Here is a 26450-nt window from a genome sequence, read left to right as displayed (position 1 = left end):
AAAATCGATGTATGTATTCCTCCCCCTACGAGGGGATTAGCGCTGAAATCAACCTTGCCAGATCAAATTTGGGGTACTGTAGGGTAGAGTGGTCGCAATTTGACAGTATTGGCCTCCGGGAGCAATCCCAGAGTGCTCCATTGTGACCGCTCTGGACAGCACTCTCAAGTCAGATGCACTGGCCAGGTAGACAGGAAAAGGCCCGTGAACTTTTGAATCTCATTTCCTGTTTGGCCAGTGCGGCAATCTGCAGGTGAGTGCAGATCTCATCAGCACAGGTGACCATGCAGTCCCAGAATTGCAAAAGAGCCCCAGCATGGACTGAACGGGAGGTACAGGATCTGATCTCTGTATGGGGAGAGGAATCCGTGCTATCAGAACTCTGTTCCAAAAGACAAAATGCCCAAACATTTGAAAAAATCTCCAAGGGCATGAAGGACACAGGTTATAACAGGGACCCACAGCAGTGCTGCGTGAAACTTAAGGAGCTGAGGCAAGCCTACCAAAAACCAGAGAGGCAAACGGCCGCTCCAGGTCAGAGCCCCAGACATGCCGCTTCTATGATGAGCTGCATGCCATTCTAGGAGGTACCCCTACAACTACCCCACCCCGTGCTTTGACTCCATCAGTGGAGTAGCATGCAACAGGGATGTGGGTTTTGGGGACGAGGAAGATGGGGAGGAGGAGGTTGAAGATAGCTCACAGCAAGCAAGCAGAGAAACTGTTTTCCCCGACAGCCAGGAACTGTTGCTCACCCTGGACCTGGAGTCAGTACCCCCTGAACGCACCCAAGGCTGCCTCCCGGACCCACCAGGCAGAAAAGGGACCTCTAGTGAGTGTACCTTTGTAAATATTATACATGGTTTAAAAGCAAGCGTGTTTAATGATTAATTTGCCCTGGCATTCACGGCCAGTACAGCTACTGGAAAAGTCTGCTAACGTGTCTTGGGATGGAGCAGAAATCCTCCAGGGACATGTCCATAAAGCTCTCCTGGATGTACTCCCAAAGCCTTTGCAGCCTTATTCCGTCCTCCATGGTAGGACATTTTACCACGCCAGGCCAGTAGCACATAGTCTGGAATCATTGCATAACACAGCGTATGGTCCCGGTGTTTGCTGGCATTCAAACAACATCCGTTCTTTATCTCTCTGTGTTATCCTCAGGAAAGTGATATCATTCATGATCACCTGGTTGAAATAGGGTAATTTTATAAGGGGAAATTCAGAGATGGCTGTTCCTGCTGGGCTGTTTGCCTGTGGCTGAACAGAAATGTTCCCTGCTGTTAGCCACCCAGGCCTACTTCTCTAAAATCAACCCGTTTGAAAAATCTGGAAGGAAGAGGACTGGTTCCTGGCACAGCCACGTTAAAGGCATTCTCACAATTGCTGTTCCAGTGGACCCTCTTTGGATTACCACCTTTTATTAGGTCCGTCAGAGGGGACGCAACAATGCCGACACAAGGGACATATTGCCTGCAATACCCAACTAGTCCAAGGAAGTCTCTTACCTGGTTTCTTTGTTCAAAGAAGTGGGTAGGCCAACACTGCCTGCAGTTTGCTACCTAGTGGCCTACATTGGCCTCATCCCACATTATTACCTAGGTAAGTAACAGTTTGATTTGCCAATCTGCATTTGGCCTGATTGACTGAGACCTGCTTCAGCCAAGGACTGAAGAATGGCTTGTACTTGTTGCAGGCAGGCCCAGTTATTGCTATACATAACAATGTTGTGCAAATATGCAGCATCGTACTGCTGATCAGGCCTGAGCATCTTGTCCATTAAATGCTGAAACATTATTACCGCTTTGTCTAAACCAAAGGGCATTGTCTAGAAGTGGAAGAGCCCAAAGGGAGTCAGTCAAGAAGGCTGCTTTTTCTTGAAGTTTGAGAGAGAAAGGGGATTTGCCAATACCCTTTTTTAAAGATCTGTGGTACTGATATAGCTGATGGACCCTAAATGTTCCAGTAGCTCCTGGACTGTCTCCCACATTTTCTGGAGTGTGGGGTCTCTATTCTGCTGTCTTGGGACCATCTTGATGAGATGGTGTATCAGCTGGGCTAGCCGGGTGCAGAGGAGAATACACAGGGAAAGGCCGCAGCCATAGTAAAACCTGAGCATTTTGTTCAGATAGTTCAGCATCTCTCTGCACATGTGCTGGCTCTGGGTGAATGGATGACTGAAGTCCCAATTCAGCTTCTGGTGGGTAAGGAGTAGTCAATATCCCTTCCCTGGTTTTCCAAGGCTTTGTCAGGTTCAAATTGTAGACCCTGGTTTCTTTCCACCTCCCAAGCAGATGGACCTCACAGTCTACAGGGCCAAGTTGATGGCCCACTTCAAAAGACTCTTGTCATCTGGCTAGTCACTTGGATTCCGTGCTGGGGAGTAGTAACTACACTATCACTGGGTTGGAAGATCTATAGGCATGCACTCATTCTTGTGCTTGCTGGGCCCCCAACAGGTTTTAGTGAGTAAAAGCCATTGGAGGAGCTTCCTGAACTGGAGAACATCCTGGGCCACATTGGATGCTCTCAGTTCCTGCTCCTCCCAGCTCTCATACAGGAGATCCATTATCCCTTGAGGTTGTTATTAAATAACAGTTTGAAGGGACAGAACCCGGTGGAAGCTTGCAGCATCTCCCTTACGGTGGGCGAAAGGGGAGGAAGTAGCTGGTCCTCAATGCTTGGGATCAAAGGATAAAAATCTTTCAGCGCTGCCTTCAGGGTTTTGTTGAATCTCTCAACTAATCCGTCCATTTGTGGATGACAGATGATCTTTAGCCAGGTGAGGAGAACCAGAGGACCTCCTTGAAGGGAGTTAATGCAGGAGCTAGTCTTGCCATTCCAGGACCAGGTGCTGGGACAGCATTGACAGTCTCTGGTTTTCCTAGCTCTTAGATCTGTGGTTCCCAAATTTTTATATTGGTGACCCTGTCACAAGCAAGCCACTATTACAAATGCTAGAGATAAAATGGGGCTGGGGGTTGAGGCTGACACCTCGCGACCCCCTTAGGGGTCATGACCCCCAGTTTGAGAACCCTAGTTCTAGACTGACATCCTAATGCATTTCATTAGAGCAGAATATGAAAGCAACAGGGACCTGCAGCTTGCAGTGGCTATTTTTTGCCTTTGATTGGACCAATTCTGCCTTCTGGATACTCACGTGACAAACCTTCTGCCAGATTATGCCCCCAAAATTCACGAGCAGTTTGTGCAAGGAAATCACGCTGTGGCTCAGTCTAAAAATACATTCAGCGAAATCTGGACAGACGTGGCACTTGAACAAACACTAAACAGTGATAGTAAAAGGGATTATTGGTGAATTTCACGTTGAAACCAGAAACCTTGGTCAGATAATTCATCACTGCTCGGGAGTGCTCAGTTGTCACAACTGTCATGAAGGTAAAGTTCTTTGGACACAAACCACATCTGAGATTTCTCTCAGCACTTGTTAACAACTCCATGCTCCAGATATTTCCATGCATGACCACTATCTCCATTCCACTAAAACAAAATGTACAGGGAGGCATGTAGGAACCACATAGCAACTGTGTGGCCTAGTGGCAAGAACAATGCCACAGCCCCCCAGATCCCATCACAATCACAGCTCTTCCAATTTATTCCTCCACAGTTCAATACACCTGCTCACAAGACAGTTAATGAAGATAGAGTGCATGCAGATAGTTCCTAACGGCTATTGCCAGTGCCACTGAAATAGTTTTACCAAGGGGCATGATGGATTTTCCATTACTTGAAGTCTTTAACTCAAGACTAGCTGTCTTTTTAAAAGACACGGTGGAGCTCAAACAGAAGTAATGGGTTTGATGCAACAATGAGTGAGGCTCTCTAGCCTCTGGTATGCAGGTGAGCCTAGCTGATCAGAATGGGCCCTGCTGGGTGATGGGCTTAAAATGTTTGCCCCTGCCTATCCACAGCCCAAGTACAATAAGGGCAGTGCCTACCCTCTCCAACTCTTCTCTAGCGAATAAGAGTTCAGCACCTGCAGCCCGTTCAATTCTCTGACAAGGCTGCCAACCAGTAAGTCAGTTAAGCAATATAGGTATTTGTGGTGTTGGACTAAGAAACCCAATTCACTCACACAGGCCACTGAGTGGCTTGTAGATGGGAGAAGCTTCTAGTTAGTCCTGACTATTAAACATGGTTTCTAAAGTGCCAACAATTAAACCCACATCCAGGTGCATTATTTATGAAGCTGCAAAGAGCTTACGCTCTAGACCGGGATGGCCAATCTGTGGCTCCGGAGCCACATGCGGCTCTTCAGAAGTTAGTATGTGGCTCCTTGGATAGGCACCGACTCTGGGGCTGGAGCTACAGGCGCCAACTTTCCAATGTGCCGGAGGGTGCTCACTGCTCAACCCCTGGCTCTGCCCTCACTCCACCCCTTCCCGCCCTCTCCCCTAAGCCTGCCATGGCCTCGCTCCTCCCCCTCTGAGCCTCCTGCATTCCATGCAACAGCTGATCAGGAGCTGATCAGGCGATGGGGGGAGGGAGGGGCAGGCACTGATTGGTGGGGCTGCTGGTGAGCAAGAGGTCCTGGGAGCAGGGAGCTGATGGGGGCGCTGCTGACGTATTACTGTGGCTATTTGGCAATGTACATTGGTAAATTCTGGCTCCTTCTGAGGCTCAGGTTGGCCATCCCTGCTCTAGACAGCCTTCATACCGGCAAGCACTGCACTTTTTGTGCATCTGCCCAATCCACTCACTTTTTACTTTTTACTTTTTTTTTTTTTTTTTTTTTTTTTTAAAGATGCTGCAACTAAATCCCTTTTCCTCGGATGGATGAGGATATGGCTTGTCCTTTGCACATACTGCAAGTTTGCAGCTCTTTGCCTTGCAATAATAAGCAGATTCACCACTGTACAAACAAACCACTTGAGTAAGACATCTGTCCTGCAGAGCTTACAATCCAAACAAGCAAGGAACAGACCAGACTGGAAAGTGCCTTGGATGAGCAAATAATATCAGAGCACCAAAGGACTTCTCAGTCTAAAGGCATCCCCTACACAGGGCACAATTCAGGATGACCTTTAAGGTTGACAGCCTGTTGAGTTCTCCAGGATGGAAAATCGAGCTTTTTGAGACTGGTATAACCTATTCCAAACTCTCCCACACATGGATTTGGGAACATTTAGTACTAACAGGGATACATTATTACTCACTGGGCTCCCCACCATCTTCTTCTCCACCAAAGGTTTCCTCTGAGAACCACGCCTGGTAGGAGACCCTGTGATCCTCTCGGACCTGCGCCTCGGAGGAGGGGAGACAGCATCTGAAAGTGAGTGAGAGAAAAATTTTGAAGGTTGGTTGTTCCCACTTCATGGGGAAGCCCCTTCATCCAACCTACCAATGTGGGGACATTTAACTGCTTCTCAGTACTTTCCTACCTCCTGGTGTTTGCCTTCTTATAGGCATAAGAGGTTAGGAAGCTGTGAAATACCCTCCAGTCCTGCATCCTACCCCAAGGAGTTCTCTAACCTGAGGAGACATTCCCATGCACCTTGCTCCTCCAGTGGAACCCTCTCCCCAGATCCTGATTCTTCAGGGACCCCCCCCCCCCCTCCCAGCTCTCAGGAAACATGCTCTCAAATCCTGGGAGCAACATTTCCTCCTCAGATTCTGCTCCCCAAGCCCGTCAGCACTCCCATGGAGAGGAATCCCATGCACTGCTACAGGCCGGGGACCCGACTGGCTAAGCAGCAGTTCTGCAGAAAAAGACTTGGGGATTAAATTGGATGTGTCAGCAGTGTGTCCTTGTTGCCAAGAAGGCTTATGGCATATTAGGCTGCATGAGTAGGAGCACTGTCAGCAGATTGAGGGAAGTGATTATTCCCTTCTATTTGGCACTGGTGAAGCCACATCTGGAGTATTGCATCCACTTTTGGGCCCCCCATTACAGAAAGGATGCAGAGAAATTGGAGAGAGTCCAACAAAGGGCAACAAAAATGATCAGGGGTCTGGGGCACATGAATTACAAGGAGGCTGAGGGAACCGGACTTGTTTAGTCTGCAGAAGAGAAGAGTGAGGGAGGATTTGATAGCAGCCTTCAAATATCTGAAGGGGGGTTCCAAAGAGGATGGAGCTTGCCTGTTTTCAATGGTGGCAGATGACAGAACAAGGAACAATGGTCCCAAGTTGCAGTGGGGGAGTCCTAGGTTGAATATTGGGAAACAAGTATCAGAGGGGTAGCCGTGTTAGTCTGGATCTGTAGAAGTGCATCTGAAGAAGTGGGTATTCACCCACGAAAGCTCATGCTCCAAAACGTCTGTTAGTCTATAAGGTGCCACAGGAGTCTTTGCTGCTTTTATTGGGAAACACTAATTCACTAGGAGGGTGGTGAAGCACTGGAATGGGTTACCTAGGGAGGTAGTGGAATCTCCATCCTTAGAGGTTTTTAACACCTGGCTTGACAAAGCCCTGGCTGGGATGATTTAGTTGGGGATTGGTCCCGCTTTGAACAGGGGGTTGGACTAGAAGACCTCCTGAGGTCTCTTCCAACCCTAATCTACGATTCTTCCTTGTATCCTGCTCGTCCTGAAATCCCCCTAAGAAAAATTAGTGCCCCGAGCCCACCTAAGGGAAATATCCAATACCAGTGCCCCCAAGAGACCCCAACCCCAGAGTACCCCTCAGCATACCCACTGCCCCTCCAGTGCGCTCAGTGTCCCGCAGAGACCCCGCCCCCCACGTGCCCAGTGTCCAGCAGAGACCCCGCCCCCCACGTGCCCAGTGTCCCGCAGAGACCCCGCCCCGCTGGGGACCCGCCCACAACAGACTCCCCACCCCGGGTGACCCCCGCACCAGCACCCCACGGACAACCCCGGGCCGCACTCACCCCCTCGGACTCTGCTCCCCGCTGGGGCCGCGCCCGCAGACCGGGGCCGCCTCTGGCCCCCGCCCGCCATCCTTGGGCCTGTCCGCTCCGCTCCGCGCGGGATGGAACCCGCCACCAAGCCCCGTTCGAATCACCCGCCGCTTCAAAGGAAGTGACGCAACGGCGACTTCTCGCGAGGCTTCGAACCAGAACTGTCCCTGAGAGCGCCGGGTTGCGGGGACTTGCTCAGGCCGAACGTCATCAAACTGCGTCCTACCCGGAAGAGACGTGGCAACAGCGGACTCAGCCTCAATAGGAGTCTGTGAGTGGCAGGGGGACCCTATGGAGGGGAAAGCAGGACTGGCAGCTGGACTCCTGGGTTCCCTCCCTGGCACTAGGGAAGGGAGTGGAGTCCAGTGGTTAGAGCCCCGGGGGCTGGGAGCCAGGACTCCTGGGTTCTGTTCCTGGCATTGGGGAGGGGACTCGTGTCTAGTGGTTGAGGGGGACGGGACGGGACGGGACAGGACTAGGAGTCAGGACTCCTGGGTTCCTCCCTGGAGCCAAAAGGGAAGTGGGGTCTCGTGGGTTAGAGCAGAGGGGGATTGGGAGCCAGGACTCCTGGGTTCTGTCCCAGCGCTGGGGTGGGGAGTGGGGTTGATCTGGGTTTTGCTTTTGCTCAGTACACTTTCTCTCCTGCTGTGTTATCAGTGAAGCACCATGGGGCTGTGTAAATGCCCCAAAAGGAAAGTTACCAACCTTTTCTGTTTTGAGCACCGGGTGAATGTCTGTGAAAGCTGCCTCGTCGCAAACCATTCCAAGGTAACTGGACTCCAGCCTCAGTCTGGCTGCTGAGCAATGGCATCTCAGGGGAATGGGAGTCTCTGGGCCATCAGTTCTAATCCGGCCCCAGGGAGGGGGGATGGCAGGCTCAGGAGGGTGGGGAATGGGATATGGGGCTTTATCCTTTTGGACATTGGTTCATATTTGATCCAGGGTTGTAAGCAACTGAAAGTCTTCTTTGCTCAACAACCCGCTCCCCTGCCCCCAACCTCAGTTTTTGGTTATCAGTCTTCCCCTATCCTGTGTCATGATTCCTGGAACGGTGCATCCTGTTAATATCCAGCAATGGACACTTTCCTCATATTTCCTCTGATCCTTACACAATTCTGTCCAGGGGCCTGCTGGCATGGACCTCATTGGATGTTTCTATATACAAATCCTAGGGATGTGATGAATTCTCTATCTATTGCAATCTTTAAGTCATAAGTGGACATCTTTCTAGAGGAGATACTCCAGCTCAGACACAGGTTATGGGCTTGATGCAGGAATCACTGGAGATTCTGTAATTTGTACTAGGCAGTAGTTCAGACTTGACTATTGTACTGGTCCCCTTAGGCCTTAAAATGTAAAGTCTCTTGTGCTGCCCCTCCAGTTGCAACCCTACCTCCCCCATGCCATGGGCTTTCTCTCACTAACTTCCTGTATTTTCCAGTGCATTGTTCAGTCCTATCTCCAGTGGCTTCAGGACAGTGATTACAACCCCAACTGTCGTCTTTGCAACACCCTCCTGTCCACCAAAGATACTGCCCGTCTTGTGTGTTATGGTGAGGTACTTTTAGCCATGGCTTTGGGGGCATTTCAAGAGCTTTGCTTGGTTTTCTTTTCATTAGCAAGTGACAGACCTGGCCACCAAAGCTTGATTTTTTTTAAAAAGCAATTTAAAACTTGGGTCAGAAAAGTGATTGCCAAAATGGCACCCTGTTTATTCTGTCCTTGTAGCTTGTTCATCAGACCAGCTATATCTAGACACAGACTCCCCCACCCCTTTGCCCCACATAAGAACCAGCTGGCCTCTGAGAGTGGGAATAAAGCCCCTACAATTATGAGAACTGCGTGGATGAATACAATGTCTATGGCAGAATGGTTTCCAGCAGCCTTGCTGTGCCTGGGGACTAATGGAAGGGGAGATGTTTGTGAAGTAGATCTGATTAGGGAAGTAAACTGATTTAGACCCTTCACTTAAAGACATTCCATGCTCTTCACCTTTGCAGATCTGTTTCACTGGTCATGTCTCAATGAGATGGCACACCAGCTCCCAAAGAACACGGCCCCAGCTGGCTACCAGTGTCCCAGCTGCAAGGGTCCGATCTTCCCCCCAGCCAACCTGGTCAGTCCGGTGGCCTCAGTGCTGCGAGAGAAACTGTCGACCGTGAACTGGGCTCGGGCCGGGCTTGGGCTGCCACTGGTAAGAGATTCCCCATGAGACTCTCGTCTTGTTGTGGGTCTCCTCTCGGGGGGTTTTCAAGATGGGAGCCAGGAGGACGGCCAAGCTGAACAGATACTGTTGTTAATGCACCAGCCGGAGATGGGAAACAGACTATGGGGCCTTTCACCTCTTGTGGGATGGGGCAGAGGGAACTCTAGCTTCCGGCTTGAGCAGCAACCACTATCTGGCATTGGCTGAGTTGATGGGGCAGAGTTTGCTTTGGTGTCTAAGGTCTGACATAGTTCTTTTCTGTTCTCCTCAGATTGATGAGGCTGATACCATACAAGAGACAGAGTCACCTGATACCACAGATTACACTGACTGGTCTAGCTTCTCTGGTGAGTGCTGCTTTCTGTGGATATAGGAATGGCTCCACTGATGCCTGCAAAGGGCCCATCTAGTCCCGTATCCACCTCCCCCACCCTCACCCACTGGATCAGATCTAGGGGCCCACCCAGCGATGAGCTGCCAAAATCTTAACAACCGGTTCCCTACCGGTTCCCGGGCAGCACTTCGGCGGTGGATCCTTCACTCGCTCCGGGTCTTTGGCGGCACATCGAGTGAGCGAGTGAAGGACCCGCTGCCGAAGACTCAGAGCTCCATCCTGTGAGTACAAGCCCCACGTGAATTTTCACTTTTTTTTTTTCTAGTCATCCCTGCTGGGGCCCTGTCAAAACTGTTCGAATCAGGCCCTGCACTTCCTAAAGGCGACCCTGCACATTGGGGTTGCAAAATTGTATTGGGGGCCAAGTAGGGAAGGCTGTGCCTCCCAAAACAGCCCGTCCCCCCATCCAGTCCCCACCCATGTCCTGCCCCCGACTGCCCCCCTCAGAACCTGCAACCCATCGACCTTCCCCTGCTCCTTGTCCCCTGACCTCCCCCTCCCAAGACCCCCCCCCCACCCTAACTGCCCCTCCCAGGACCCTACCCAACTCACCCCTCTCCCTGTCCCCTGACTGCCCCGACCCCCCATCCACCACCACCCCAACAGACCCCCGGAACTCCCACGCCTACCCAACCCTCCTCCCCGTTCCCTGACTACCACCCCAGAACCTCCGCCCTCTCCAACCGCTCCCTGCCCCTTATCCAACCCCTCCTCCCAGCCCCAACACCATGCTGCTCAGGGCAGCGTGTATGGATGGTGCGTGGCCCACTGGAGCTTGCAGCCCCACCCTCTTACCATGCCACTCAAAGTGGCAGGAACTGCAGAGCTGCCCAGGAGTGGCACACTGAGGCTCTGCAAGAGGGGGGAAGGCGGAGGAGGGACTGGGGAGCCTCCCCAGCTGGGAGCTCAGGCAGGCCGGATGTGGCCCGCGGGCCGGTGTAATGACAGAAAAACGTCCCTCTCCCAATTGTCCACCCCTTTAACAACTGGTTCTAAACCGGCTTCTAAATTTAACAACCGGTTTGTGCAAACCGGCTCCAGCTCACCACTGGGCCCACTTAGGCTGCTATTCCCTCCTTCCACATTGGCTGAGAACAATGGGCATGTCTAGCCCAGAGTCCCCACCTTCCTGCTACCTGGGATGAGACCAAGGGGTCCAGTTTCATCTGCTGTCTCTTCTAAGGTGATGGGAGGGGAAGACTGGCTGGCTTTCAGGGATCAAGGAATGGGATATGAGACCTTTCAGTTCTAGGGCATCAGTTCTAGTTAGGCCCCTAACACAGAGATTCATGGAGCAAGTGGGTCACTGTTTGCTGTCCCAGCTTTGTAGATGGAAGCCGGGTGTCTTAGGCTGCCCCATTCCACACAGGATTCACTTTGTTCCCTCCTTTCTTGGCAGCAACTGCAGGCCCTAACTCAGAGGAGACCATCCAGCAGAGTGCCCTGTCAACCTATTCCTACAGCGCTCCGCCCGGTCTCTCTTCCCCACAGCAGCAGCAGGGTGTGAACAATGGGGGTGTGAAGGAGGAGCATTCAGTCATCGACATGGGGAATGCTAGCAATGAAACCATCACCATCAATGCAGGTGAGCAGCGTAGTTGTCCTCCCCTCTGGTGATGGGGGGATTATGAGTCAGTGGGACACAGCCCCTAAGAAGTGAGGAACCAGTGGCTACCTTCTGAGTGGGGTAGCAGTTGTGTGTGTCATGTCCTTTAGGCTGTTTCCATTCACTCCTCTGTGGATCAGGAGTCCACTTAGAGGTCAAGATAACCCAAGGTCAAAGGATTCTGGGTCGACCACAGCCAACAGGGCTGGGGAAGAACTGGTGTACGGATTGCCTAGCTGTGGTGGAAGTGGGGACAGTATGGCTAGGGGGTGCCTGTACCCCCCCCCCCCAACCTTCTCCTTTCCTGGTGCCAATAGCTCTCTGCTAAGCTCCTACACTCCCCCATCTCCCCAGCAGCCTCTACACCACGGAAGGTCTACGACACCCGGGAGGGTGGGGGCGGCAGCAGGGCATCCGGCACCCAAATCGACTGTGATGAGGACAAGTACCGCCGGCGGTCAACACTCAGTTGGTTCGCGCAGCTTCTGAAGTAAGTGATTAGGGGTGGGAGGAAACCAGTACACATCCGTGATAGGGCCGCAATCTCGGTTGGAACCTGTAGGTATTACCGTAATACTGCTAATGGGCCCCCGATCTTATCTGCGGTCTCTGGGTGCTACCATAATACTGCTAATGATGCACATGCCCAGATGTGCCCCTGATCTTGCTTTGGGCCTCTGGGCACTGCTACTGTCATGCTAATAACAAGTCTCCCTGGCAGGAGTCGCTCTGGGTCCAAGAAGCGGCAGCCAAGATCTCTGATGCAGCGGTTTGTCATCATCCTCCTGATTGGCGGCATCGGCTTCCTAACCCTGATCATCGTCATGTCAAAGCTGGGCCGGGCCTCGGCCGACAATGACCCCAACCTGGACCCCATGTTCAACCCCCACATCCGGGTGGGCCAGGAATGAACCGAGCTGGTGGCTCCTCCCTGGGCACTAAGAATGGCCTGCCAAGGCAGGGATGCTGGGGACTGGCAGCTGCAAGTGGGGCTCTGGGGGGAGTACAAGGGGAAGCCCCCAGCCAGGACACTGCTGGGTCAGCTCAGCTAAGAGTCAAAACATGAAACTGATGGGGAGGGGGGGTTGTGAAGTGACTTTGGCCTCTTTTAAAAATGAGACTCAAATAAATCTCTAGGTGGGGTGGGCAGAGCAGGATTTGGAGGAAAGGGGAGACTTGTACAGCTATGGATTGGGGCCCCCGAGATGGGCTGGAATGAGCCCTCTGGTCGCTAAGTGCTCCAGCTGAGAATCAGTCACTATAGCTGTTCAGCTTTGGAATGGGCCAGGCAAGAGGAAAGCGTCTGGTGATCAGGGAGGGCTTGTGCTTCTAGTGTGAGTGTGTCCAAGGACTCGGGCAAGTGAGAGGCAGCACAGGAATGGAAGCCTGGACTCCTGGGTTCCGTTGCCAGCCCACAAGGATTTATTGGTCAGAGCAGGGAGATGGGGAGCCAGGATTCCTGAGTTCTGTTCCCACTGCTGCTGACCCTGTTCAATCTCAGGTGAGTCACTTCCCTGCCCCATGCCTCAGTTTCTCCATTCTGTAACTAGCAGTGCTGCTGGTGGTGTGTGTGCAGGGAAATTGGGCATTTCCATTCCTGCCTGCAGAAGAGCTGGGTGGTAGCAGCACTGAAGGGCAAATGTCCCGCACTGTCTTGAAAGCGTGAACTTCTTGGCATTACAGCCCTGCCCCCCTGAAACTGGCATCTGGCTCCTTAAACCTTGGGCTTCAATGCCCTTCCCCTAGGAGCCTCTCAACTGTCCATCCCTTGGAGCCTGCTAACCCAGCCTGTCTCAGTGGGTGAGAACACAGTTGTCTGAATGCAGGCGTTTGAAAGTGTTCAAGGCTCTTTTGTTCCCCTTTCCGATTCTCAAATCCTGGGCAGCCTCTGCTTCCTCAGAGGCGCCTTGTCAAACCCATCCCATATTTGATGGACCCATTCCTGTAGCCTCAGAGCACTGCAAAGCTCTCTGATTCTGCACCCATGTGCTGCATTAAGCCACCTTGTGCTTTATTCACCCCGTCCCCAAAACCCCTTTGCCCCGAGGAGGGAGGTGTAATTATTTTCCTGGTCTCAACTAGATGGGAGACAGCGGATCTGTTTGACACAGCCAGCTGCTGGGACTTTGCGGTGAGGACTGTTCCAACAGAAACCTCCTTTCCTGCCAGGGGATGGGGCAGGATTGCATCCCCACTCACAGACCCCACATAAAACTGCCCTTCTGCTTTGCTGGGAATAGGAGTGGTACAGAATCTTCCATCATACCCCTGCTCCCACACATCCTTTGGGGATTCAAATGGAGTGGGCACTGGATCCCAACTCTCTCCCTGCCACACACACACACATTTTAGTTTTGCAAATGCGGCTCAAACCAAATGACAGTAACCAGCCCCTTGTTGCATCCTCATTTGCCCTCCCCTCCTACTGAGCTGGGGAGGTATAACTTACTTTCATCTATTCTAATTTTTCACATCAGTAACTACCTAGGCCTTAACTTTGCCAGAATTCGATGGGCAAATACTGAGATCCCCCCCTCTATGTCCAGCGCTATTTGCAGGGATGAGATGTCGTTAACCCCCGCCCCCAACATCATCTCTGTTGAGGGGACCCTTCGCTTCCCATCTCAGAATACCAGGGGAAAGGGAAGGAGTTGGCTGGGCCTCATGGGTTTGATTGTTTTACTAACGAGAATGGGGTGGGGTTGGTGGCCCCCAGCATCCCACGGGGGCGGGGGGGTGTAATTCCAAAGTTGGTCCTTCCCATCTCTGTACAGAGCTGTCACTATCGGTGCTTTGGGCTGTCCCCTACTGGAAAGGGGCGCGTGTATGTGTGTGAAGTATTGACCTGTTCTGGAATTTAGGGAGGGGATGGAACATGGTGGTCAGCACTGGAGTTTAAAGATTGTGGGGTCGGAAGGGAAGAGATTTCCTGGCTTGTGGATTTTCAGAGCTCTGGTGGGGATGGGGTTTCATGCTTTGAGTACAGTTGCTTTCCATCTATTTATTGAAATGGTTGATAGAACAGTTCTTCCTGCAGGCTGTGAAATGCATGGGGCGGACGCAGTGACCAAAGAGAGCACACACCACGCCCGCCCTTCCCCTCCCCCGCCCAAAAACAGACCATTGCCTCTAACCATGCTGCTTTCCTGCGTCCAGCTCTTTGACTGGGCCTTAGTCCAGATCTGCTGTTTTGCAACCTCCCAAGCTCCCACCCTTTTCTGCTAATGGCTCTGCTAGCCCTGGGGTAGGGGAGGTGGCATGGGACTTAGGCTGGAAGGCAGCAGAGGAAAAATATCACCTTCCTCACAAGCCACTGCCAGTGGAAAGGAGATCTGTGAACATAAGTCCTATGACTTCCACCAGTGGGTGGGGGCAGGGGAGGTGGCATGGGACTTAGGCTGGAAGGCAGCAGAGGAAAAATATCACCTTCCTCACAAGCCACTGCCAGTGGAAAGGAGATCTGTGAACATAAGTCCTATGACTTCCACCAGTGGGTGGGGGCTGTTTGTGGTGGGGGATGAAGAGGCTGGAATCTGAACCTCTTCCCCCTCCCTTGTATTGGTTCCAGCATGAGCCAGAGGGTTGGATCGGGCCTATGCCCGTTAGCATGACCATGTGGTCAGGGTGTTGGGGTAGGGGTTGTGGCCACGTGAGTTGTTGAATGCCCATTGGGTGTGTAGGGGGAAAGATCCTGGCTGTAATGACTGCCTTGCTCCCACCTCCCAGGAAGGTGACATGACTAATGAATGACACCATCTCTAACACTACAGCAATATCCTGTATTGTTATTAAACTTGATTTTGGCTACAGCCTGAGCAGTGTGTTACTGCCCCCTTCCCTCCCCGCTTCCCAAGTCCAACAGATTTGGGGATGAATGCTGCGTGTGCATCTCCCTCCAGGGCTGCTTTGGACAAGGCCAGGCGGGCACTCAGTACAACTCCTCCCTGTATTCAATAGTCAGGTAGTCCAGACAGAAGCGGCCCACGAAAAGGGCGAAGTTCATCGCTGGAAGGGATAGAGCCAGAGCCTTGGTCAAGGGGATGGGAATGGAGTTCTCCCCAGAATAACTGAGTGATCACACATTCACCCTCAGACACAGGGGTCCTCCGGCTGTGCCCCTGTGTGGCTCTGAGTCATGCTCAGAAACCTTCTGAGCTGGGGAGCCTAAATCCCAGCTGCCATACCCCATGTAAACTGGCTTTGGAAGGTATTCCCACTGGAGCACACTTCTAAGATAAAGTTGAGGATAGAACCCAATAATCCTGACTCCTGCTCCTCCCCCCAACCACTTAAACTGGTTAGACTCAGCTGAGATTCCCCTGTTGCCCTTGCTGTGAATACACATCAGTTCAGGCATCTGGCTGGAGTTACTTACCCAGCGAGGTCAGGGCAAACCCCCTGAGAACCTTGTCATTGGTCTCCAAGGTGTAAAATGTTCCAAGCAAGGCCCAGTAAAAGCTTATCACATGGGATACCTGCAGAGACCAATGCAAATGGTCAGGGAGATGGTCAGGACCCTTCCCTGATCTGTCACTCCCCAGTGCTAACCTGCTAGACCCCACTCCCCTCCTAAATGTCTTACTACTCCTGCCCAGAGATGAGAATAGAACCCAGGAGTCCTAATACTGCCCTCCTCACACCCCTCATACTATAGCCATCCCTCAGTATTCAAATGTATAAGGGGTATAGAAATGGCCAACCTGGATTGAACCTAAGGTCTGATAGTGGCCAGAGCCCATAGATCCCTGTCAAGTAGGGATGAGTTATCTCCACTTCAGAGATGAGGTGACTTGCCTGAGGTCACAGAGTCTGTGGAAGAGATGGGCGTAGAAAGCAGGGGTCCAAAGTACCTGGCTAGTGCCTTAATCTCTAGGCCAAGCTGCAAGACACAAGGAGCAAGAGGACTCCCCTTACCAGTAGTACTGTGGTGCCATGAAAGCTCATGAGATCGAACTTCTGGGTCACAGTGAAGTGGTAGAGGTCTCCTCCGAAGATACCCATGTGAACCAGCAGCAGCAGGAGGGAGGCACTGGTGAAGATTACTTTGCTGGGGAAAGTGATGGTGACAAAGGGGTCCTTCCAGCTCATACCTCCCCATCCCATGCTAGGTGTAAGGACTAGCTGCTTGGAAACTTTGATGCTGACCATGGTGCTGGGAGGGGGTAATTAGCTCCAGGAGGCAGGCTGGAGGCTGTTTGCAGTGATGGCGTGATGTCACTGCAGGCTAGAAGTGGTTCAGAATCCTTGGATCAGGGTGCTGAGGTCATAAAAAACTCAGAGTTCTAGAAGGGTTTGCAGAACATCCATAGGGGCTAGGAGAAGGGATTGCAGAACGCTGAGTGGAGGGACACTGGGAGAGCGGAAAAGAGGATACAGGATGGGGAATCATAAACTCTTACCCCCAACTTGAGATATTACAATAAACACATTAGATTGTCCCCATGCATGATAGATTATAGATGGATAAATGAGCATGTATGGGAATATTAGATGGCAATGGGATGGATGGATGGACAGATTAGATGGTATGTGAGGGCATGGATTCGTAGATGGGTTGGATACATAAGATGGATATGGAAAGGGATGGATGGATGGATAGATTAGATGATGAGTGTGCATGGGGACAGAGTTGTGGATGGATGCACAGATTAACTAGACTAACAGATTGTAACTGAAATTCTATGGTAACAGCATGATGTCATAAACCAGTTTGAAGGTGTCATGTGGTAAAATAAGGACCAGGATATGTCATAAAATCACGCCTGTTTGCTGACGTCATAAAATGGTCTGGGAAATGGTGTGTAGATGGCTGATTAATTCCTATGTGCGTAGAATTGGATGATATCATATGCTAACATGATGACATCACCGCACGATGGGGCCCTGCCACAGGCTTAGGGAGCCACGCAGCGCCTGTGCCCCCCCAGCCAAAGGCTTATTGTGGAGATAGAGGCTGTTGTCTGCCAAACGGCGCGTCGCTCCGGGGGATCTTTCCCTAAACCAAGAGAACAATTCCGATTCCGGCAGTGACCTCACCGCCATTGGGGAGCCAACCTTCTCAGCCGAACTTCACTGATCCCGGAAATGACCTCATCGTTGGCGGGGAGAGAATGGTCCCAACAGAACGTCACTGGTCCCGGAAGTGACCTCAGTGTCTTTTTTCCCGTCCAAACAAAGCGGTGGGGCTGTGCCGCGGGAGGATGTCGGGTCCCCTGCCGGGGCCGGCCGAGCCCGGCTCGGAGCCGCCGGGCGGGAAGCGGCGGCCGCACGGGATGCTGAAGCTCTACTACGGGCTGCCGGACCCGGCGGGGGAGGCTCGGGGCGGCCTGGCCCCAGGAGGGGATCCGGGGGGACCTACTGACATCAATGGGGCGCACTTCGACCCGGAAGTATTCCTCACTAAGGTGCTCCCTGGCGCTGGATGTGCTCAGACCCGGGGGGACCCTCAACACCCGTGTGTCCCTGTGTACCAAGGCCCTGCCCCCAATATTCCTCTGTGAGCCCCTCCCCCCCACACACACACACACACCGACCCCTCTGCCGGACTCCCTCCCCGCGCCTGGATCGCCGAGCCCTGCCCGAGGAGCCTCCCCTCCCATACCGACTCTCTAGGGTTCTCCCCTCAAGTCCCTAGTTTACCCCTACCAGACACCCAGACTCCTGCGGGGTAGCTCCCCCGGCGGGACCACACACACACTCTCTCTCTTCCCTCCCTGGAAGCCTGTCACAGCAGTGACTGCACCTGGGGATTCTCCCCAAAAGGGCTCGACTTTATAGTCCGTTTCTCAGGGAAACCAGCCTGTCAAACCCATTTCAATATCGCAACTCCTGCCGGTGACTATGGCCTGCCTCCTTTCTGCTCCCTCCCATGTACCTCCATCCCCCAATATCGGGTGGGCTGCGGGTCGTGATTGAGGGATACCAGCAGAATAGGGGAGTTCAGGCCTGAGATTGATGGGGCGGCAGGTCAGGCTTGAGGTGCACCAGCAGAGCTGGGGAGGGCACCTAGTCTAGGCCTGAAATTGTAGGGGGCTGCAGGTCAGTACTGAGGGGAATTGGCAGAACTGTAGGCCTACGCCCAAAGTTGGGATAATAGGGAAACAGGTGGGGATTGAAGGGCACTGGAAGAGCTGGCATCCCTGGCCATGCCCCTCACTCACTGTTACTCTCCCTAGCTGAGGAAGGAGTGCTCACTAACCCAGCTTATGGACTGTGAGACTGACATGGTAAAGCAGATCCGCGCCCTGGACAGCGACATGCAGACCTTGGTCTATGAGAACTACAACAAGTTCATCTCAGCCACAGGTACCATGCAGGGCTGCGCAGACCCCAGTCATCCAGATGTGTCCTTAGCACTGGGGCTGAATCTTTAGGCCTGGGTGATTTCTTTCTTCTACTCCCCAGACACAATCCGCAAGATGAAGAATGACTTCAAGAAGATGGAGGACGAGATGGATTGCCTGGCTGCCAACATGGCTGTCATCACGGAGTTCAGCGCCCGCATCAGCAGCACCCTGCAGGACCAGCATGAGCAGATCACCAAGCTTTCGGGTACTGGCCACATGCTGCCCTCTGAGCCAGCTGAAAAGATCCAAGGGTCAGATCTGGGGCGGTAGGGATACAGCGCTGAATTAGGTTCATTGGTTTGATCAAGGGCAGTAGGGATGGCGTGGGGAGGCATGTCAGGCTAGGTAAGCTCATCGGTTGTGTCCAACACAGTAAATGCTGTGTGAGGTTCAAGTGCAGAGAGGATTCTGGGAGAGGGTGGCAGGTGTGCTGTCCTCTGCCTTGGCTGGGCCGAGACACCAAGTCCCTTTTCACGAGACAGGGACTCAGGAGTGGGTCTAGGGCTTCCAAGGATAGAAATGAGGTGTGGAGGGAAGCCTGGGAGGGAGAGCCCTGTAGCTGCACTGTTCATTCCCCTGCTTGGCCAGTGCTGCGGCTGCTCTGCTTCACAGCTTGGGAGGGCAGTATTACCCTGGTTGCCCTGATCTAGGGCCAAGATGGCAGCTGATGGAGGGGGAAGAGTCGCCCAGTGAACCACCCAGTGACCAGAAGAATCAGGATAGAACAGGGGTGGTGGGAGGTTCCATGAAGAGCTCCAGGCCGTATCCTGCCTGAGCAGCTGGAGAAGGGCATAGGGAGGAGGTGTGTGCTAGGGGATGCTGGCACTGCCTCTAACAGGGTTTCTCTGGATCCCAGGGGTCCACATGCTTCTGCGCAAGCTGCAGTTCCTCTTTGAGCTGCCTGCCCGCCTCACTAAGTGTGTGGAGCTGGAGGCCTATGGACAGGCAGTGCGCTACTACAGCAAAGCCCGCTCTATTCTGCACCAGTACCAGCACATGCCCTCCTTCCAGGGCATCCAGGACGACTGTCAGAAGATCATGGCCAACCTGGCGCAGAAGCTGCGGGAGAAATTCAGGTACACGCCCTTGGATCTGATCCAGTGTTGGGGGAGTGGACAAAGAGCAAGGTGGGACAGCTGCATTGGTCTGACCCAGAGTGGGAGGGATACCAGGGTAGATGGGTGCAAAGGTCTGATCCAAAGGATGATAGGTTGACTATTACCTTAATCAGCCAACTGCCCCCATTCATTTCAATTGGTTTGTTAACTCTGAAACTTAATGTCAACACAAATAGTGACGGCATGGTGGAAATCAGCAATATTGAGGTCTATCATTAGGTTTCAGAATTATCACCCCACTTAAGACAAATGGACTGGATTCCAGGTCCAGAAGCTGGATGCTGTTGTTAATTCCCATAGCCATCCCTTAAACCCTGCTGCAGGTGCATTGAGAGTGGGGGATCCGTGTCTCAGCTCCCCTGCCATTTCCAGTGTCCTCTCTTTTCCTTGGTAGGGACGGGGGCTCAGGGGCAAAGGACCTGGCTGAGTGTGTGGAGCTGCTGCTACAGCTGGATGAACCAGCAGAGGAGCTGTGTGACGAATTCCTTTCCCATGCCCGCTGCCGGTTGAAGGCTGAGCTGGAGGCCCTAGAAGCAGAGCTGGGGCAGCCAGGTGGTGCCCCTATCACTGACATCCTGGAGTTCATCGACCGTGGCTGCAACATCTTTGTCAGCAACATGTGCCTGGTGATCGCCTCCTACCAGGAGCTCTTTGTCAGCCGAGAAGGAATGCAGGGCATCACCCGCATGGCACAGGACAAGCTGGTGGCCTTTGTCAACTCCCTCATGGAGACATACTTCTCCCTGGTGGAGCGGCGCATCCAGTTGGAGAAAGGGGTCGGGGACAACTCACTGCTGGTGCGGGCCCTGGACCGCTTCCACCGGCGCCTACAAGCCCTGGCCAAGCTGCTGCCAGCCTCCAACGTGGCAGCAGAGGGCACGGAGATTGTGGTGCGGGCTGCCAAGGAGCGCATCCACCAGTACCTGCTGGCCCTGCAGAGCTTCTACCAGGACTGTCTGACAGACGTGCGCCAGTCGCTAGCTGCCCCGCGCCTGGCAGGCAAGGAGAGCCCCAACCTGGCCGAGCTGCTGGGCACCATCTCAGCCTCTGTCCTTAACCAGATCAAGTCTGTGCTCACCTACGTCCACCTCTTCACGGCAAAGGACATCACTTTCTCCAACAAGCCCTACTTCAAGGTGACACCGCTTGGGGGGAGGAAGGGACTGTGAGCCATGGGAGTTAGAGGTTGAGAGTCAGGTATATTCAGTTTCTCCTCCAACAGTTCTGATGCCCCTCAGCAATCCCTAGCTCTTCTCGCCCTTTTCATCAGGACATCTTCAAAGCGCTATATAAGGGCGGTCGCTATCATTAGCGCCATTTGTAGAGACGAGGAGACCCAAAAGGATGGTCCAGTGGTTCAGGCACTAGCTTAGGACTTGGGAGACAGGTTCAGTTTCCTGCTCTACCACAGGCTTCCTCTGTAACCTTGGGCAAGTCACTTAGCCGCTCTGTGCCTTGGTTTCCCCATCTATATAAGGGGGATAATAGCACTGGGGGCAGGGGTGAAGCCCCAGGGGCTGTGGTGGGAGCCGGAAACCGGGCCCGCAGTCAGGTGTGGTGGGGGCTGGCAACCGGTCTCTGGCCCAGCCCCACCTCACCCCCAGGTTGGGATCAGGGCCAGGCACAGGCCTGAGAATGTGGCTGGGGACAGGACCAGAGCTGCAGGCAAGGAGGGGCTGGGTGGTGCTCCGTTCCCAACCGTGCAACTGGCCTGGTCCCTGCTGCCCCCTGCCCCTGAAGGTTCCTCCATGGTCCCCTGGGGCAACATGCCTCCCAGTTTGGGGACCTCTAGAATAATGTGTTCATGCAGCTACAGGTCTGTCGCATCTTAGGCGGGGGTTCCATTCTGCGGTTATCGCATAAAGCGAAAACCACGTATAGTCAAAACCCCAAGCCCTTTAAATCCCGCCCGCAGCTCTGGTGGTGGAGCCGGGGGCGGGGAGGGGGGGCATTTAAGGGCTCCACTGGGCTCCCCGCTGTGGATTTAAAGGGCTCCGCCAGGCTTCCTGCCGCGGTGGGGAGCCCGGAGGAGCCCTTTAAATCCCGCCCGCAGCTTTGGCAGCCAGGCTAGGGCTGGCATTTAAAGGGCCCGAAGCTCCATGGTGGCTGGAGCCTCAGGCCTTTTAGTTCGCCCCAGGGGTTACCGGCCACCTCTGCAGCTGGGAGCCCCCTGGGTAATTTAAAGGCCCTGGGACTCCCAGCCACAGCTGGTGCCCCAGGACCTTTAAATCTTGAGGCCACGCCCCCTCCTGGACTCCAGGCCTTTCAGCCTAAAGCTGAAATCGCACATGTTAAATACACGTAAGTTGTGAGAGACCTGTACTGTTCTGTATCAGTCTGCAGGGGTTTCCTGACTGCTGCTGAGCCTTCCTGACTTCATAACTGGCTTCAGAGCTGCAGCCTTTATGAATGTCCCATCCCCCACAAGGACTCTGTGCAATTGAGACTACACCATAGATGTGCCTTTTTATGTTGATACACAATTCAGCTGGATGTTTTATCTCCTGAACTAAGGAGCCATGTGAGACTTCCACAGATTCTAAAACCAGAAGGACTATTATGATCACCCAGTGCTCTCCCACACACGCAGGCTGTAGAATTTCCTCCAGATGCTGGATTAAAGCATGAAAGAGATCTAGTTTTGCTTTAAAGGCTCCGGGCGGTGGCCAGCTCACGCTCCCCTGGTGAGCTGTTCCAGGGTTTATTCACCCTCCCTGCTAGGAAATTGCTTTATTTCAAAGTTACATTTGTCTAACTTCAGCTTCCAGCCATTGGATCTTGCTATGCCTTCTTCTGGTGGACTGAAAAGCCCTGTCTATCGGATAGATTTTCAAACTGGCTCCTGTGCAGAGAAGAGTTCCTAGGCTGATGAGAAGGGAGAGCTGATCTTAGGAGAGGACACTGAAAGACCTGGGCTTGTTTACGCTGGTCAGACGAAGGCCAGGAGGGGATCTGACTGCTTTCTATCCATACAGCAGAGGGGCAAACCCCAGGGAGGGAGAAGAGCTATTGAAGCTAAAGGACAGTGTTGGTACAAGAACCAATGGGGATAAAGTGTCCAGGAATCAGCCGAGGCTGGAACTCAGAAGGTTTCTACCCATCAGAGGAGGAAGTTTCTGGAACAGCCTCCCAGCAGGTGGAGTGGGGGGCAAACAGCCCAGCTAGTTTTACAAGGGAGTTTGTGGCCGAGATGACATGGCCTGGTTACTTGTGATAGCAGGGGTTGGACTCAATAACCTAGGAGGTCCCTTGGAGTCCTATGTCCCTGTAACTTTTTCCTGTATCTTTCTCCCTAATCCCAACCCACAGCTCCCAGGACTCCTCCCACTATGACATGTCTGCTGGTGCCCTTCGATCTGCACCCACATCCCCACCAGGTCTGTCGTCCGGGTGTATTCCATGGGCAGTCTTCATCTGGGGGAGCAGACATGGAGTGGGGAGATGGTGTCAGGGTAGCTGCCTGGCTCTAGGAGGAGCCATTCTACCGGGCAGCAAGAAGAAGTGCTGAACCCCCCACCCCGTTTTCATCCCCCAGGGTGAGTTCTGCAGCCAAGGTGTCCGCGAGGGCCTGATCGTTGGCTTCATCAAGTCCATCTGCCAGACGGCACGGCAGTTCTGTGAGACCACAGGGGACAAGGGTGGCTCCACTCCCCCTGCCCTGCTGCTCCTGCTTTCCCGCCTCTGCCTGGACTACGAGACCTCCACCATCAGCTACATCCTCACCCTGACCGACGAGCAGTTCCTAGTGCAGGTGGGCAGGCATCAACCCCTGGGACCCAGGAGTGAGGAGAAAACACACCCAGCCCCCGGGATCCTGGTGTGGGATCCAGGCCCTCAATATGCAGGGAGGGGAGTCTCTGTCTGTCTAGGTCTGGGGATTCTCCACCTGAGACCCCATGTTCAATTCAAAGCCCTTCAATACCCAAAGCCTCCTTTCCCATCAAGGAGTAGTAGGATGGACCTAGACGGGTGGGAGAGGCATTCTCCATCTGAGGGGTTTGAGCCCCGAAGAGAAGCGTGTTAGGAGGTGGCCCCAGGGAGTGTGACTAAACCAGATTTCCAGGGGATGTTCCCTGGGAATTGTTTGCCCAGGGGAAGGGCTGGGATATATGTAGTCAAGCTGGATGGCAGTGGGAGATCTAGTGAGTGAGCATGCACCCCCCTGAGCTCCGCTGCATGTCACAAGGTTTCCTATCAGGTCCCAGTTGATCTGACCACCCCACTCCTTCAGTGGGTGTGAGATTCCGTCCCCACCTGCAGGCAGTGGGGACATGGGGAGCATCAGGGATGGGAGCAGTTTGGGGGGAAGCAATGTATGGATGGCACTGGGCAGGGTAGGATTGGGGTAGCCCATGCCGTCTTGAGTGCCCCTACCCCACATGGAGCTGGTGGTGCTGGGTGGCACATGTGGGGAAGGGTGGGGGCAGCCTGTCCCTCCTGAGTGCCCCTATGTGGAGCTAGTGGGTGTTGGGGAAAATGCCCTGTCCAGCACTACTGACCCACTTTTCTCCCTCCCTAGGACCACTACCCCATCACCCCGGTTACCAGCCTGTGTGCAGAGGCCCGCGAGGCAGCCCAGAGGCTGCTCAACCACTACGTGAAGGTGCAGGGGCTGATCATCTCGCAGATGCTGCGCAAGAGTGTGGAGACACGCGACTGGGTCAACACCATTGAGCCACGCAATGTGCGGGCTGTCATGAAGAGGGTGGTGGAGGACACCACCTCCATCGACGTGCAGGTCAGTGGGGAAAAGGAGGATCCAGGACTTCCTGTACCCCCAGGGACCCTGCACTCACCCAGGCTTCTTGCTTGCCCCCTTGCAGGTGGGGCTCCTGTACGAGGAGGGCGTCCGCAAGGCCCAGAGCAGTGACTCCAGCAAGAGGACCTTCTCTGTGTACAGCAGCTCCCGGCAGCAGAGCCGCTACGCACCCAGCTACACGCCCAGGTGAGGGGCTGCAACGGGGTGTGGAGTGGGTCAGGACTGAGGGGCACTGGCGGGGGGAGTACAGGGCTGGGAAAGCAGGGGGCTGCAGGTCAGGACTGAGGAGCACCGGCAGGGCTGGGATAGCAGGGGTCTGCAAGTCAGAACTGAGAGGCACTGGCAGAGCTGCAGTGAGGTGTCTACCCTCCTAGCTAAGTGTTGGGGTGAGTGGCTTGCACGAAGGCAGGTGGGCCTGCTCCTACCTGCGCCCCAGAGGAGAGGGCTTTGACCCAGTGTTTCACTCCCAGACGCAGCCTCAGGTGAGGAGGGCTGCCCAGATGCAATCCCTTGCTATGCAATGGGGTTCCTGACTGCTGGTGAGTGGGTAACCCTTTGTCTCTGCCTCTTCCCCCCGCCCCTCTCTGTGCAGTGCCCCCCTGGACACTAACCTCCTGAGTAACATTCAGAAGCTCTTCTCTGAGCGCATTGACATCTTCAGCCCCGTGGAATTCAACAAGGTGAGCAGAGCTTCCGCCCTGGGGGTGGGGGAGAGCCCCCCACAGATCAGAGCCCCCTAAACTAAGCCTGTCCTCTAGCCGCCACCCCCTTCCCCTCCTCCCCCCCCCCCCCCCCCACTGCCCAGTGCATCAGAGCAGGGACACAGCTCCCAACACTCACTCCATCAGATCACTTCTGGCCTTAGGCTCTATTAATCTTCAATGGACACCCCGCACCCCCGTGCATTAAAGAAGGAACAGAGCTCCCCACACACCTCCCCCGTCCTCTGGGGACCCTTCCCTCCAGAGCTGTCACACATCCACTCCATGTTCGCTCACACTTCCCTGTTCCCTAGCTGCCACTGACCCCCTTGCCCCTCCGGCTGGGGGTGCAGCCCAGACCTGGCCTCATTTCTCCACAAGAGACTTCTGCCACATAGGGAGTCCTGGGGGTGATTCTTCCCCTCTGTGTCCTCCAAGCCCATAGGGGACAGTGCTTGAATGACCTCCCCACCTCCACCCCCCCAGGTCTCCGTCCTGACCGGCATCATCAAGATCAGCCTCAAGACCTTCCTGGAGTGCGTGCGGCTGCGGACCTTTGGGCGCTACGGCCTGCAGCAGATCCAGGTGGACTGCTACTATCTACAGCTCTACCTGTGGCGCTTTGTCTGCGATGAGAACCTGGTGCACTTCTTGCTAGATGAGATTGTGGGCAGCACAGCCCACCGCTGCCTGGACCCTGTGCCCATGGAGCAGAGTGTCATCGAGGTCATCTGTGAGAGGGGCTGATATGCAGGGAGTCAGCCCAGCCCCAAGGCAGACCCTGGCTTGCTCCTGTGCGGGGAGTGGACACCCTCAGACTCATCCGTTCCACCAGATCTTTCCCACACCAGATGGTTGTGATGGGTGCCTGAGAGGATGGTGGAGAATGGCCTGTGAACATACTGGGGTTGGGGGGAATGCCCTGTGAACATTGTCACTGCTGCTAGCCTGGATCTTATTGGGCAGGGAGGGGAATGTGCTGAATAAAACATACCATGATCTGATCATGTCTCTGCTGCTCATTGCAAGCTCTGGGGTTGGCTCCCCTCTATTGGCCTCAATCTCCGAGACCCCTGTCATGTACAGCTTCCCTGGTGCCTTGGTACTTGCAGGGGCTGAACTTCCCCTCCCATCTAGCACTAGCCTCCTCCTCTGTCCTTCCTGGATGTGGGCGCAAGAGCTTTTGCCTTTGCAAGCTGCCATGTGCAACAGCCTCTCTCTCTATTTCTCCATATCACCCCTTCTCCCATTCCTTCTCTCCTTTCTGTTGTTTCACTTCGAATCATAGCAACATAGGACTGGAAGGGACCCCAGGAGGTCACCTGGTCCATCCCCCTGCACTGAGGCAGGATCAAGTTTACCTTGACTATCCCTGCTAGGTGTCTGTCTAACATTCTTAAAAACCTCCAATAAGGGGATTCTGCCTGCTTCCTGTGTAAC

The 26450-nt window shown here is 53.9% G+C and overlaps 3 protein-coding genes across 6 annotated transcripts in view; 2 read left to right on the top strand and 1 right to left on the bottom strand.

Moving 5' to 3' along the window:
* The window catches only part of LOC127054456 (sororin-B-like), a 31604-nt gene extending 14460 nt beyond the window's left edge, over nt 1–17144 (bottom strand). The window contains exons 1-3 of one of the 2 annotated variants that reach the window (XM_050960661.1): nt 16001–17144; nt 15462–15561; nt 5178–5287 (exon numbers count right to left, since the gene is read on the bottom strand). In XM_050960661.1, the coding sequence (XP_050816618.1) occupies nt 5178–5287; nt 15462–15561; nt 16001–16234 (444 nt within the window). In that variant the 5' untranslated portion in view covers nt 16235–17144. Of the gene's footprint in view, nt 1–5177; nt 5288–6850; nt 6983–15461; nt 15562–16000 lie in introns of those variants that run through there. The other variant, XM_050960660.1, reaches the window with a different exon arrangement.
* On the top strand, nt 7063–14455 carry ZFPL1 (zinc finger protein like 1). 2 transcript variants are annotated; one of them, XM_050960659.1, is made up of 8 exons: nt 7063–7151; nt 7538–7648; nt 8322–8433; nt 8881–9074; nt 9358–9433; nt 10880–11065; nt 11444–11576; nt 11808–14455. In XM_050960659.1, exons 2-8 carry the CDS (start codon nt 7547–7549, stop codon nt 11995–11997), a joined length of 993 nt encoding a protein of 330 aa, XP_050816616.1. In that variant the 5' UTR covers nt 7063–7151; nt 7538–7546; the 3' UTR covers nt 11998–14455. The 2 variants fall into 2 exon arrangements, with proteins under 2 accessions (XP_050816616.1, XP_050816614.1); XM_050960657.1 differs by having other exon boundaries at nt 11441–11576.
* A 66-nt stretch (nt 17145–17210) lies between the features above and the next one.
* Nucleotides 17211–26014, top strand: VPS51 (VPS51 subunit of GARP complex). 2 transcript variants are annotated; one of them, XM_050960652.1, is made up of 10 exons: nt 17211–17490; nt 18262–18391; nt 18491–18637; nt 19289–19508; nt 19945–20686; nt 23086–23301; nt 24070–24288; nt 24374–24495; nt 24902–24989; nt 25497–26014. In XM_050960652.1, the coding sequence occupies exons 1-10, from the start codon at nt 17287–17289 to the stop codon at nt 25755–25757; spliced, it is 2349 nt and encodes a 782-aa protein (XP_050816609.1). In that variant the 5' UTR covers nt 17211–17286; the 3' UTR covers nt 25758–26014. The 2 variants fall into 2 exon arrangements, with proteins under 2 accessions (XP_050816609.1, XP_050816610.1); XM_050960653.1 differs by lacking the exon at nt 18262–18391 and having other exon boundaries at nt 17395–17490.
* The last annotated feature ends 436 nt before the right edge of the window (nt 26015–26450 follow it).

Source organism: Gopherus flavomarginatus, chromosome 6, assembly GCF_025201925.1.
Source record: "Gopherus flavomarginatus isolate rGopFla2 chromosome 6, rGopFla2.mat.asm, whole genome shotgun sequence".
Classification (NCBI taxonomy): domain Eukaryota; kingdom Metazoa; phylum Chordata; order Testudines; family Testudinidae; genus Gopherus; species Gopherus flavomarginatus.
Note: the sequence above shows the minus strand (reverse complement) of the source record. Positions and strands in the feature narration are given on the sequence as shown.

Excerpts from the sequence above, each read along its gene's own strand:
- ZFPL1 (XM_050960657.1), top strand. The coding sequence starts at position 7,547 with ATGGGGCTGTGTAAATGCCCCAAAAGGAAAGTTACCAACCTTTTCTGT. Across the intron at positions 7,649-8,321 it reads TCGTCGCAAACCATTCCAAG|TGCATTGTTCAGTCCTATCT; the intron begins GTAACTGGACTC and ends TGTATTTTCCAG. Across the intron at positions 9,075-9,357 it reads CCGGGCTTGGGCTGCCACTG|ATTGATGAGGCTGATACCAT; the intron begins GTAAGAGATTCC and ends TGTTCTCCTCAG.
- VPS51 (XM_050960652.1), top strand. The coding sequence starts at position 17,287 with ATGTCGGGTCCCCTGCCGGGGCCGGCCGAGCCCGGCTCGGAGCCGCCG. Across the intron at positions 17,491-18,261 it reads CGGAAGTATTCCTCACTAAG|CTGAGGAAGGAGTGCTCACT; the intron begins GTGCTCCCTGGC and ends TACTCTCCCTAG. Across the intron at positions 19,509-19,944 it reads AAGCTGCGGGAGAAATTCAG|GGACGGGGGCTCAGGGGCAA; the intron begins GTACACGCCCTT and ends TTTCCTTGGTAG.